Below are 13,881 nucleotides of genomic sequence, written 5' to 3'. Positions count from 1 at the left end.
ATTACACCGTACCATCCCGCCATCCATTCCCGGCTGTCGCACAAGGCTTTGTGTTTTTCTGCCCGTGCTTGTGACTGGATGAATAGCTAAATGGGTGGAGGGGGAGGTGCAGCAGCAGTGGGGGTTGTAGGAGAGTCTGTCAGGGACTGTTGGTATTGATCTAACCTATCGACCTCACCCCCCCTCCCACCACCGCCAAACTTTCCTTCCCCTGTTTCCGTCCCGCTGTTGTCTTCTCGTCTCTCTTTCCTCCGCCGGGCCTGATCTCGCCGCGCGAACGCCCTCCCCAGCACCAGCAGCAGGTCCTGGCCGCCATCGAGAGGGCCAAGCAGGTCACGCCCCCAGAGATGAACTCCATCATAAGGGTACGACGTTCTGGCACCTGGTTCTAATGATGATCGGTTCAAATATTGATCCGCATGATCGATCCTGTTGGTTCCTTTAATGACCCTCTATTTATGAAGGTCATTAAAAAAACATTAGTCAGATGAATCGATAAAGCCAACAAATGGACACAAATTGTTCCACGACTGTATTAATTTAAAACTACATGTTTCATTTTCCTCAGATGTTGAATTTCAGTGAAAAACGTAACATCTCTGATGTCCAACATCTCATTTCCTGTGATCTTCCTCTGAGAAAGTCACTTTTCCCGATGAGTTTGGGATCTTTGGGGAATTTCAGCCTTTTCTTGAGGTTCTGTGTTTCACTCAAATTCCCATAACACACGCCTACAGGTTTCCCTCGCTATCTCGCACTTCACCTTTGGCGGTCTCGCTGCTTCGCAGAGTTTTTTTCTGCATGCTGGTTTCTTTTGAAACAGCAATGTCCTGATTGGCTGTTGTCAGTCAGTCTCTTCCATGTACAGAGTGTGTTCAGTTTTTCTCTTCAGTCGTCTATTGAAGGTTATCGTTTTTTAGCCAACTCCCTCGATAAAAGAGGGACCACTGTCTCAGTATTCTGGAAGTCATATAAAGGAATCATCATGTAAAGCTAATTAGGAATTTTAAAAATTAAAAATCAACCAGAAGAAACGAGTTTGAGTTTCTTCTCGTAAAACTACAACTTTTTCTCATACCTTCTTGACTTTTTTCCTATAGTATTACAAGTTTATTTGACTTTTTGTCATAAATTTATACCTTAATTCTTGTAAAATTGCGACTTTTCTCATAAAATTACAAGCTTTTTTTTTCTTTAAATTGCGAATTTTTTTTCCTGATATTAAAACTTTGTTCTCGTAAAATTGCGATTTTTTTTTTTTTAATCTTTTTTTTTTTTATTTATTTATATTTTTTATTATAAAATTAAAAGACTTTTTTTCATAAAATTGCGATTTTATTCTCCTAAAATTACAGTTATGTTCCTATAAAATTTAATTTTCTCTCGTAATATTAAGACTTTATTCTTTTATATTGCGACTTTTTTCCTATAATATTACAAGTTTATTCTTGTGCATTAATTACTTTTAACTTGCACTTTTATGACGTTATTCTTGTAATTTTTAATGTATTTATTAATAATCGTGGCCTTAAAACTGTGTGGAGGAATCCAGAGTGAATATAAATCTTATTTTTTCCTTTTCATACTGTGGGTTAATCCAGTAAACGTCATTCTGCAGCTGCCTCTTTGTTTTGATGCATGAGTCTTCTGCTTGGAGAAAATGGATTGTAGTCTCTGAGCTGCAGCTGTGATCTTCACCACATCTGGTTCTCGCTCCGTTTTCACGTTCTGTGCTGAATCTGTCGTCCACGCTAAGTGTGCTCGTCTTCCTGCAGCAGCAGCTCCAGGCTCACCAGCTGTCCCAGCTCCAGGGCCTGGCCCTGCCCATGACGCCGCTGCCCCTGGGCCTGAGCCAGCCGGCCCTCCCCGCCGTCACCACCTCCTCTGGCCTCTTCTCCCTCTCCTCCCTCCTGGCCTCTCAAGCCCAGCTGGCCAAGGAGGAGAAAGCCTCTCGTGACGGCGTGGATAGCCACCGCGAGGAAGATGGAGACAAGTCTGACTAGATGGTGTTCCTCACTCACCTCCTCTTTTTGCCAGAGACCTGAATCTCCCCAAATTCACGACTTTGCTCCCCAGATTTCCTCCTTTATCCCTCAGCTCAGCTCCACCTTCAGATCCATAATTGTTAGCAGAGCTCTGCTTCTCTGGTTTGCTCACATTGACAATAACAAGGTTGCCTCAAAAACAGTTTTTTTCTCCTATCATCTCTGGTGTTTAGTTTCTTTATTCTGTGTACTTGAGCTTGACTTTTTTAATTTAGTTTTTCCTCGTCATCCTGCTCCTGTTCTTTCTCCTGCTCTGAGCAGATCCTGTCTGATCCTGACTGAACTGCAAACTGAAAGCACTTCTTTGTTTCTGTTAGACAAAGACCGGTCTGGAAAAGCCAAACCTCGCTCTTTCACAGTAAAGTCTTACAAGTCCAGAGTTCAAACAGCTAAAACAGATTAGCGCAGAGACGGAAGGAGCTGTTTACGGCGTTTTCTCATGTGGTCTTAGTCCGTCCTGAAGGTGTGAGATCTTCACGCATCTGCAAACAGAGGCTCCACCCCCTACCACAGAAATGAGTGAAGCTAGACAAACAGGCGGCGTGTTTGACAGCGTTTTCATGATGGATGGATCTAAAGACGCCGCTCAGACTCTGGACTGGGATCCTGAATATTGACATGGTCAGATGTGCGCAGTGCTCTCTGCATGCAAACATCTCAAGTGTTCTTTAAAAGACGTTTACAGCTGACCAACATTCACTAGGAAGGATTGACTGTCTGTGGGAAACGGACTGCGTGACTCCTCCCCCTTGCCATTCCAAACAGGAAGTACCTGCAGGTTCAAGGAAGCCAAAATCCCATAGACCTCTATAGACAAATAGACCGCTGTAACCCATTGTAACCTATTGGTCAAAATAGTTCTGATACCTTTTTCAACCCGTTGATTGACAGATTTGGTGTAGTCCGCTTTCAGTGGTAGGGGCGTGGCCTTCCAACAAGCTCACTCGTGACTGGCGAGAGTTGTTGCCATAGAAACGTTGACTCAGACCGACCGATCAGTGCTTACTGACGACGTTTGGCTCCAATGTGGCGGCATCTATTTTGGCAAGACTAAATGACTTCATTTGGTTGGAAACCCTTTTCTGTGGATGACGTCACACAAAACAGAACAAAACAAAACAGTCCCGTTCTACGATAGTCGGGTTTTTTTTTAAGCGCGAAATGCTGCTAAAATAACAACATTTATATTTGCACTACACGTATTTTCTCATATCAGCGATTTCCTTACTTATGTTTAGACATCTGTGCAGGACAGTTTGGGGGGAGAATCAGGAACGCACCAGGAAGTGGCGCAGCCTCTGACTCCACAACACAAAAGAACATTTGTCGTTTGCTTTTGACCTTTCCAGATCCAGAGTAAAGGTTACATAAATGTATTCTAAAGTTCTGATGATTTGTGAGATTCTGTAGAATAAAAGCTGCTTTGTTTGAAATGAACACGTCAATCTTAGCTAGAAAAGCTACTAGCTTCTGGAATTTAGCTACTAGCTAATGGAATACCTACTTGTTTTTGTCCCAAACACAGTTTTGCCTTTATTTAGATTTTTAAGACCATTTTACTCAAAATCCTGCCCCCCCCCCACCCCCCCACAATGCAACAGTGTTTTTTTTTATCTGCAGGGTAAAACCCTTCTGCTGTCACAATTTTATTTTTTCAGGAACCTTTTAATGCATACTAAACAACGTCAATAAAAAGAAACACCGAGTTTGCTCCCCCCAGGCTGTGTATGTATGTGTATACAGTACATATCAAAGTGTGTATAAACAGTTGTACAGGTCTGGTAGTCGACGATGAACCAGGTGAAATGTGTTGCTGTTCTTTACTCAAACTGAAGCTGACGTAATCCTCTGCTTGTGAATGCAGCTTGCAGCACGCCGTCCGTACATTTAGCCGATCTGTATCTATAGCTCCCCGCTGCACCCCGTGGCGGTGAAATGCGGGTGGCGTAGACGCCAACACGCCAGTGCATGCCTGCAGAAAACTCGCACTCATTCGTGGTGGAAGGTTTCTTTTCTTCAGTTTGATCTCGACTCTCCATGCGCTCAACTCCAACGGTTTTGAAAGGGTGTTGATATAAGTTAGGAGGAGCTGACTGTATCATGCAAACGCGCTTCTATGTATGCGATGAAGAGGGTGGAGTCGATGAAGAGGGTGGAGTCGATGAAGAGGGTGGAGTCTACATAGAGCGCTGGATGTGTTTAAGGCTGCGTCTGTCCTTGTTCATTTTTGTGCTTTTATGTTACAAAGACTAACGTGGGAATCAGCCGTATGTTGATGTTCGCTGCCCAGGATTTCCTTTCACCCTCCCCCCCCCTTTTTACTCCCCCCCCCCTAACTTTTCCCCCCTAATAGCGTGACGCATTGTATGCATTTTGAGCTTTGTAAAGGTCTTTTTTAAACACTTATTTTGTGTATAATGTAAAACTTTGTGTGTACTTTGAGGAAAGAAAAAAAAAAGTTTTGTGTCCAAAATCATTGCTACATTTAAATAAACAGCAACAAAAAAAAAGGAAAATATATTAAAACAAAAAAGGGGCAACACAAATTTACCATAAATGATATGAAATGTTCTGCAGTAAAGAGGGACTTCTGGTGCCTTAAAAATAAAGTCAATCAAATCCAAAGAAACTTCTGGTTCTTCTTATGGAGGTAATGTGTGTGTGTGTGTGTGTGGGGGGGGGGGGGGGGGGGGGCTTGGATCAGGGGCCAATTGGGGCAGAAAACTGATTCGAACTCCTACGTTTGGTGCCAAACCGTCTTTAAAGCTAAACCAGCCCTGATCATGATGCTACCACCACTGTTCAAGTGTAATTGTTGAGTTGTGTTTTTGTCATTGTGTTTCCGTCAGATTTTTGTTGATCCCAGGCAGGTCACGACTGCCCCCCTCCCCCGATGACCAGAAGATCCTCCTAGTGTGGAGATGCGATCGGTTGCTGATCTGCACAGAACCGCCTGCAGTTCCCTGCAGAGCCACTAGGAGGGGGTGTTGGTTTACACTTCCCATCACCTCAAACCTGCAGGTTATTGCTGGGGGGGGGCAGTGCTTGTGCATCCTCCTGGGGAGGGAGCAGTGTGTCTTTTCAACTGCATTGATGAGGATTGCCCTCGTCTGCTGTGACAGCAGATCCCCTCCCGCTCAGCATCTTCATCGTTCAGATGTTCGGCCTTTAACTCCTCCAGCCTGTTGACAGCTCACACACACGCAGGAGGCTGCTCATCTTTGAGGAGAATATTCCCGTTTTTCCTCTTGTGTGGATGAACGTGTGTAACTGCTCACGCCGTCAGTTCCCGTATCCTTCGTTTCTCTCTTCCTGCAGACGGCTCTGGATCTGACACTTCAATAAAAAAACATCTTTTTTTGTACGTTGTCTGACCGAAGATTCACTCAGAATTCCCTAACAGAATCTCAGGAAGACAGCTCTCTATTTTCTTCTACATGGAGCGCTTTAGACCCAGTTTAAGCAATAAAATGCTAGAATTTTACTGATAAACTCAAATCAAATCTATGATTTTTAATGTGAAAACAAAAACCAAGACTTTGCTTCGATCATCTTTCTGATCTATTTTCAAAGCCTTCCCAATGATCTTTTAATTATCAGGCTGCTTTTTGTAATTTTCCTTTTAGGACATAGTTTCTGCAGAGTGGCAGTGGTTCATTAGAAGTTCACCTCGGGGTTGAGGGCGGGGCCACAAGCCGCTCACTGTTGCTCAGAACTCCGAGCAGGGAGCTTGTGGCCCCGCCCACTGTCTGTTCTACATCACACATGTATGATCTGTTTCTAACCAAAGAAAGTCTTTCGTCTGCTCCTAATTCACAACAACTTGAGTAAAGAAATAAATTTGATCTTAATTTTCTTAAATGTTTTCTTCACCATCAGAAAAATGCCACAGAAGAAGCATTGCATCATGGGTTGTCATAATTTGGGGCATCTAAACTGCAGCTGAGCTTTCAAAATAAAAGCTCCAGGTTAATGTCCAAATTCCATCCTTGCTCCCTAACTCCTAAAAAACGATATCAGGGTTTTTTTATGTCATTCAGAAGCCAATCTTTTATTTTTTAATAATTTTCCGTTTGTAAAAAACAAACACACAAAACGTTTTTATAAAGACTACTGGTATTTATGAATCTACTGTGTTTTGATGATGAAAACTTGGATGATTCATAAGAAAAAAAAAGTATTTTCTTGTGTTTTCTTCAATAGACAAATCATTTGTGGTCTATATTTACGAATTGAGTGAGCTACGATGCACACTACTTTTTCGCAGAGACTTCTGGGAAATTTTTAGGGCAATGGATTCTGTAATTGTAGATTCAGAAGCCCCGACATAAATGGTGGACGGCCTATTTAGTGTATTAAGTTATTTGGACAAAGTCGAGGTGTTAGCATAAGGTAAAGGCCTCCTTTGCTTTTCAGCTAATTTTTTTCAAACTTCTGAATTTCATCTAACCATCCACTTAAATGAGTCAAGAAGAAGCTGATTTTAGGGCGTTCTGTCTGAAATTAAATGATTTCAAAAAAGCAATTGACTATATAAGAATTTAATTTTTTTTCACAATATTTTCTTCTGTTGTGCAATGTTTTTTAATTACAGACTGGCCAATCAGATGCCTCCGTAAAAGTGGGTGGAGCCTGCTGCTGGCCCCCTCGTCCAACGTCCAAAACATTTGACAGATTTCGTGTAGCCCGCTTTCAAGTGGTAGGGGGTGTGGCCTTTTAACAAGCTTACTCCTGATTGACGAGAGTGGTTGCCGTAGAAACTCTGACCCAACAGGACCGATCTCTGCTTACCAACGATGGCTGGTTCCAACACGACGACACGTGTTGCGGAGAAGGGCGAGTGAATTGACTTGATCTGAAAGGAAACGGTGATGTCACACTCAATCAGTCCAGTTCTCTGATACAGTCAATGGTAATCAAAAATCTAGAAAATTCCATCCCGGTGTAAAAGCATTGAATACTAAATTATGTTTTTGTGAGAAAGTTTGGTTGTTTTAAAATCAGAAGGAAGTTTCAGTTCATCAGCTGACCTCTAGGCGGCGCTTTGGGAATCTAATCAACTTAAAATAAACGGACAGTACTTTGATTCATCCGCTTACTGAGTCTTAATGAACCTCATTTATTTAAATATCCTATCACAATTCTTCTCCTTTGGGGGCGTGGCCTTTTGGTTGACAGGTGATTTATAAATGTCCTTTTCTAGGAGTATTCCAGGTGTTTGCCCCGCCCATTTTTTTAGGATAGAAGAAGGTTCAATTAAGTCAGATCCATCTAAAGATACGAAGGCGGCATGGTCTGGCCTTGACCGACCCAGCTCCACCTTCATTTAGCTTTAGCGGCGTGTTCTTCTGCAGGAGGGCTGTTCCTGGAGGTCAAAGGTCAACATTTTCCTCCAATCTGATCCTAAAGAAGGTGAGAACATCCGAGTCCAAACATCCCCACCCGCATCAGCACCAGAGTCGATTTACGCTGGGAGGTTGATCTAAAGCAGAGCAGTGAGAAGCTTCTCTGGTTGTTGTAAACCACCTGAATGGGGGCAGTAGGAAAACGTGTGCACGTGTGTACGTGTGCACGTGCGTGTAATGAGGATGAGATGGGGAGAGCCAGAGAGCTAGAAGCATCTTGATTAATCATGATTGACTCATTCAGAACTCACTCGTCTTCTCCCCTCGCTCCTTCGCTTCAGCTCCCCTTTTCTGGCTTGATTACGGAGACGGATCTCTCATTCCCTCCTCTCCTCCTCCCCTCGTCTCCCCCCTTCCTCCGTGTCTCTCTCCATCAGACGCCCCCCTTCCCTCCACCTCCCACCTCACCGCGCTGGTTTATTCACACGTCCCTCTGGAAAAGAGGCTGTCAATCTCCATCCGACGCATCTCCATCCTCCAACCGGCTGCACCTCCCCTCCACCCATCCATCTCTCCGTCTTCTCCCATTTCATCTCCGTCACTCTGGTCTAGTTTTTTTTTTTTTTCACTCATCCCTGCCTCCCTCTGACCCGCCCGTCCACTCTCATCTCCCCCTTCGCTTCAAAGGTTTCCTCCACTGTTTCTGGAATGAAGCGCGGAGTCTCGTTCAGACGGACCGGACCGGAGCTGCAGGAGCCGCCGGTGTTGGTGCTCTGGAAGACATTTGGACACAAAAAGAAGTAGTAGGAAAAGAACAAAATCACTAGAAAGTAGTCAAATGATCTGTCCAACCGGAAAGTTATTTTTACTCCTTAAATCTTGGTAATAAAATATCCACATCTGGGAAAATAAGCCAAAAAAGCTCTTTGTTAGAGAGAATTACTTCAAATAGAATGTCATTCAGCCCAATAATAAATATCTTTTTACTAGTTCTAAGCCAATGGTTTGAATTTTTAAATCTTTTATGAACCTAATTGTAGTTCATTTGATTAGAGTGACAAAAGAAATTGTGTAATTAGTGCAAAATGGCTCATTTAAATGTGAACACAATGAGAATCTTAGTACAAATGTGTCCATCTCAAACCCTCATAAAATCTACAACTAGCTCTTATTTCCAGAACATGAATCTAAATTTTTGTTCCTGGCTTTAGAAGTCTTCTGAACATTTTGTTAAATCAAGAAATTTGAATATTTTTGAGTCTTAAATCAAGTTTATTTCTAGATTCTAGCTCTCACTGAGACCAAAATGTGCTGATTTGGAAAAAAGTTTGGGAAGTTGTAGAGCAAAGAGAAGTTAAAACAACCGAAAATCTGTCAAAATAGCTTGAATTCCCCTAAAGACGAGGTTTGAAATCTTTGCAAGGATCAGTGTGAATCCCTGCAGCAGAAACCGAAATCTGAATTCAAACTTTTAAACTTCCTTCTCTGACTTTCTTCATCTCCACTTCCCACTATACTTTCATCTTCGCCCTCACTCGTCTCCTCTCTGGTTTTCCTTTCATTATCGTCTCACCCCATCACTTCTTTTGTCTTTTATTCCTCTGTCCTCAGGTCTGACTCAAAGCTGCTTGTTCCTCATCTTTTCCACTCACCATCCATCTCCGCCTCTCCTCTTCCTCCTCCTAGAGGCTGCCGTCTTCAGCATCGCTGCTTCCCTTTTCCCCGCCGATCTGCCTGACGACAGCGGCCTTTCTACCTCACGAGTGCTTTGTGAAGAAGCGCTCATCCTTCTCCCACTGAGAACCGTGGACTGAAGTCGGCCTTTGGTTTGCTCCGGTTGAAAAAGGAGCCAAAACTTTAATCTGAGTTTTCAAACAAACCAGAGGGTGATGTGTTTTTATTCATGCAAAACTTTAAAACTGGATCTATTGGGAAATAGACAAAAAGTAAGTGTTTACTTTGGGACTAATCAGATGATTTGATTGATGTGATTTTTTTTTCAAGTTTTAAACATTTTAATCAGCATCTTTTTTTATTTGGGTTATTTTTAAAACTCTTAGGTTATTCACGCTAGGGTATCTTTTTGGGTTCCTTTTTGGAGCAATAGTAATTGTTTGGATTTTGGATTTAAAATGGTTTCATTTTAACCAGATTCACGTTTTTTTCTGAATCTTTTAGTTAAATAAACCTGGAAAAAAAACAAGTCCTTTTATAATCTTGGAGTTGGGTTAAAACCAACACAGCTTCTTTTTTTTACGAGTATTTAATTAGAAATACATTTAGAAATCCTCTCAATTCCTTTATCAGTTAATTGATTGTAAAGTAAGTAAACTGTCATGACACTCCTCCAGCGGATTGGGTTAGAAAAATGTTCATCCTTCATCATTTAAAATCCTTGTAGTGTTTTGTGGTGTGACCGTGGTTTTACCTGACAATCAATTAGAATTCCATTTTTATTCATTTTTTATTCATAAATGTTCTGGATTTCGACTGAAAACACTTGAATAACTTGAAACAGATGTTAAGAACCAGACAACTGTGTAAAAAATAAGGGGGGGGGGGAGTTAAATTCCCACTCCATCTTGGATCGGATCTATTGTAAAAGCGTTTTCTTTTGATCTTTTATTTATAATGAGGCCGTTTTACGTCAAAATAAAAAAACGTGTCTTTTTCTAGAACATAGTTTCTGCAGAGCGACAGGAAACCCCTCCCTGTTACTGAGAGCTCTCTGTTTACACTTTCTCCAGCTGGCTTACAGCCCCTCAGACCCCCAACCTAACAGGTGCAGCAAAAATAGCGAACAATAGCAGAGTTATCGAGCCGTTTGGATCCAGATTCCAGCTCGGACTAGGAACACAAAGGCGTTCATGGATCAAGTCGTCTGCAAGGGAAAGGGGCGGAGCAGGAAGCGTGTGGCCCCGCCCAGCGTATTTTCTATGTCACAAATACTACCTTTTTTTCATCTGCTCCTGATTTACAACGATTTAAATGAACAAATACACAGTAATGCAATTTTGAGCTGAATTTTCTTTCTGTCTGTCCTCCGTCATCAGAAAAATACTACAAAAACGGAAAAGAAATAAACCTTTTTATCAGACGGGGCTCTAAGTAAAGCACAAAAAGGGTGGGATTGTATATATTTTCTTAATTCCAATCCCGTTCAGGCAAAGAATCCTCCTAAATTCAACAATCATTATTTTAGTGGATTAAATAAATGTTTAATGTATGAGTAAGTTCAAATGACATCAGCATCCCTTATTTTAAAATCCGTTTATAAATTACCATCTTAAGTACATTTGATTCACATGTGTATCTGTATTTCTTTTTGTCCTCTTGTTTTTACAGATTGATAGAAATAAATGAGTTCAAACCTGGAACAGGAGTCACAAAAATAACTGGGCTTCATTTTTCCTGCGGAAGGAGAGAAATTGTTCTTTCTCTTTATTTAATTTTCTTCCGCAAACTTCCACTCTTCCCGACCCTGCTGTCTGTTTTTTTCCCCTCTCCCCGCTCTGGTGATGTCGTTTGGCGCGCCCCCCCCCCCCCCCCCCCCCCCCCGTGTGGTTAGTGGGCTGTCACTTAGACGCCTCTGATACTTCCTGCCTGTCACTTCCAATCCTGGTGGGTGTGTTTAAACAGCCTCGTGCGTCTCCTCAGCCTCCGCCGCTAAAGAGCATTATTTATGGGCCTGTCCGCCTGAAAAAGCCCTTTCTCCAAAGTCTTTTGGAGACCAAACAGTGAAAGCGTTTCACTTCCAGTCGCACATGAACTCAAAGGCGCGTTTGCATGCCAGCGGCTGCAGTGTAGCTGTGCAAACACACACAGCTGAAAGCCAAATTCATTGGAAGTGCCGTCTCAGACTGCAGCGCCGCGCCGCCTCCTCTTTGTTTCTGGTGGCAGGAGGAGAGCACTCCTTTTTCTAACCTTATTCTTTCTCTCCATTTCCTCGTGGTTTCCTCACATGTGGACGACCGGCTAAACGTGCTTCAGTAGTTCATCCTCCATCTGCGGCTGTTGTGCTCCTAACCCAGACCCCCCCCCCCTCAGAACTCATGGAGGTCATTTCTGTGGAGCTCAGACGAGTGTCACGGTCCTCAAACATCTACCAGTTGTGTACAATTTAGAGGGAAAAGTTCATTTCTCTGACAAAAGCCAGATGTGTTTTTTTTTTTTCAAAATGGCGGCTTTTTTGTTGCTTTCATCTCCATAGCAACCATTTTATTTTTTGATCACTGGGGGGTGCGGGGGAAGAACAGGTCTACAGATTTTTTAGAATTGGCAAAAGTAAATGTAATGATTTCCAGATGTTTTTGTTTTTATTATGTTCATATTGTTTGTCATATCATATCATTCAGCTTCAGCCAAAAATACATTTATGAATTTTTCACAATATTCCATTGAAGAAATGTGCGAATAAAAGACGAACGCCACTTTTGTGAGATCGCAGTGCTAACGCGGTTAAAGTGTAACACTTCTAATTTCAACATTTTAGCTTTTCCATGATGCTCGAGGAGTTAGGAGGCGATTAGATCAAAATCCCTAGAAGGAGTTTGAATTTTCAGCTGGTATTAAAGGGGATTTCTTTTTTTTTAGCTCAAGCTGGCGACCTCTTATTGAGGTCAAAGGTCGTTGTAGTAAACTTGAGCTGTTGGAGATCGCTCAAACAAAAGTTTCCTTTTTTGTTATGTGAAATACAACATAATCAGAGAACACACTATTATGCTGATGATACACAGTTGTATTTATCTATTAAACCTGACCAGAATGAGGATATAGAGAATCTGAACGCCTGCATCAGAGACATCAAGACCTGGATGACAATTAATGACCTCCTCCTGACCCCAGAAAAGAACTGAGGTCATTATACTAGGTCCTAAAAACCTCAGAGATGCTCTGTCTGCTCAGACAATCTCCCTGGACGGCGTAACTATAGCCTCAAAGTCCGCAATTAGAACCTTGGGGTTTTATTTGACCAGGATTTATCATTGAAGGCTCACATTTTTATACCTATGCAATATAACTAAGATCAGCGATGCACTATATGAAAGTGATGCTGAAAAGCTCATCCATGCGTTTGTCACTTCCAGGCTGAATTACTGTACAGGCTGGAGGCAAAGCTAGGATGAAAAAATAAACTAAACTTGATCTTGAAAGTTGCAGCACAACAATTAAAGCAATCACAAGTGTTTCTGTTCCTACAGACAAACCTGTTTCCCTTTAACATCTCACATCGTAAACAGGATAACTCTTAAGTGCTTTACAGAAAAATGACAAATTAAAAGCTCAAACTGTGGAGTTAAAATAGCAATCAGAGAAGATTGCAGATATAAAGAGAGAAAGATAGTTTTGTGGTCAGAGTGGAGGCGGGCCGAACGCCATCAGGAAGGCTGGCGACTGTTTAAAGTGCCTCTCCACCAGCGAGTGACCTTCAAACCCAGTTTTCCCTCCACAGTTCTCATAAACAAACTCCTCAGGATAAAAGCGTCAGTGGAAGGAATGCAAACCCGTAACAAGGACACAGAATTCCCCTCCTTTTTGTTCTGCCTGAAAAACGTTTGAACTTTTCAAAAACCCTTGGATTCAAAAGCTGTTTTTTTTCATTTAATTTTATTTTATCTTTTTGCTTTTTTTCTGCTCTCTTTCAACAGAAAGCGACGCTCACAGTTAGTGTTCATCACTACCTTTTGCCCACAGCTTGAATTTCAGAGGTTTAAAAATACACATTTGGAGTATAATTGCATTAAAAAAGTATCCGGAGTGAGAAATGCTTTTGTTTGTTTCCCTCTGAAAACAGGATTTGGCTCCAATTTTTTGTCTATTTGAAGACAAATCCATCATAACGAAACTCAAACCGTTGGTCAGACGTTGGAGTTTTATCTCACACTGAGGCCTTTTTTTGTCCTTCTTGCTTTATTCATTTTCTAACGTTTGCTTTTAATCTTCAGAATTCGCTTTGAAGCCGTCTCTGGCAGCGATCCAGTCCTTTCTTCACAGCTCCCATGATTTGTGACCTTGGGTTTTTTTTTTTAACAACAGTTGGACTTTTTCCAGCAATAATTCACGTGAATTGGAGGAAAAATTAAACCAAAAAAAATAACAACAACAACAACAGAGGATTGAGTCTCACAGCCTGCAGACAGCTGCAGACGCTTGTAGCTTTGGTGACTGACGTGTTGAGAGTCAACAGTCGCTTCAAATAAGTTCAGCCGCTCACCTCACCTCACCTCACCTCACCCCGCTCATGTTCTTCCTCTCCGTCTGGTCGCTCCTATTCTTTCCGGGAAGCACTTTCATTTTACTCCTCATCACTAATTCATCCACCTACAACTTCCACCCATCGGTGCTGCATCAGGTATGAAGACAGCCCCACGCCGGCCGTCAGCGACCATTTCTGCCCGATGGTCATTACGGATCTCCAGAAGATCTTTTACTGTTTCCCTTTGGTGTCTCCTTGTTGGATCAGACGTTTCAGACGCAGAGAGTGGTCTGCA

General features: G+C 42.2%; 1 protein-coding gene across 4 annotated transcripts in view; it reads left to right on the top strand.

The window, feature by feature from the left end:
* The window catches only part of tle5 (TLE family member 5, transcriptional modulator), a 43,015-nt gene extending 38,341 nt beyond the window's left edge, over positions 1-4,674 (top strand). Inside the window, exons 6-7 of one of the 4 annotated variants that reach the window (XM_004068349.5) lie at positions 291-365; positions 1,776-4,674. In XM_004068349.5, the coding sequence (XP_004068397.1) occupies positions 291-365; positions 1,776-2,003 (303 nt within the window). In that variant the 3' untranslated portion in view covers positions 2,004-4,674. The remainder of the gene's footprint in view (positions 1-290; positions 366-1,775) is intronic. The other 3 variants (XM_011474520.4, XM_004068350.5, XM_011474521.4) reach the window with 3 other exon arrangements.
* The last annotated feature ends 9,207 nt before the right edge of the window (positions 4,675-13,881 follow it).

Source organism: Oryzias latipes, chromosome 4, assembly GCF_053564925.1.
Source record: "Oryzias latipes strain Hd-rR chromosome 4, Olatipes_Hd-rR_3.1".
In the NCBI taxonomy this organism is placed as follows: domain Eukaryota; kingdom Metazoa; phylum Chordata; class Actinopteri; order Beloniformes; family Adrianichthyidae; genus Oryzias; species Oryzias latipes.
This window is presented reverse-complemented; position numbering and strand designations above follow the sequence as displayed.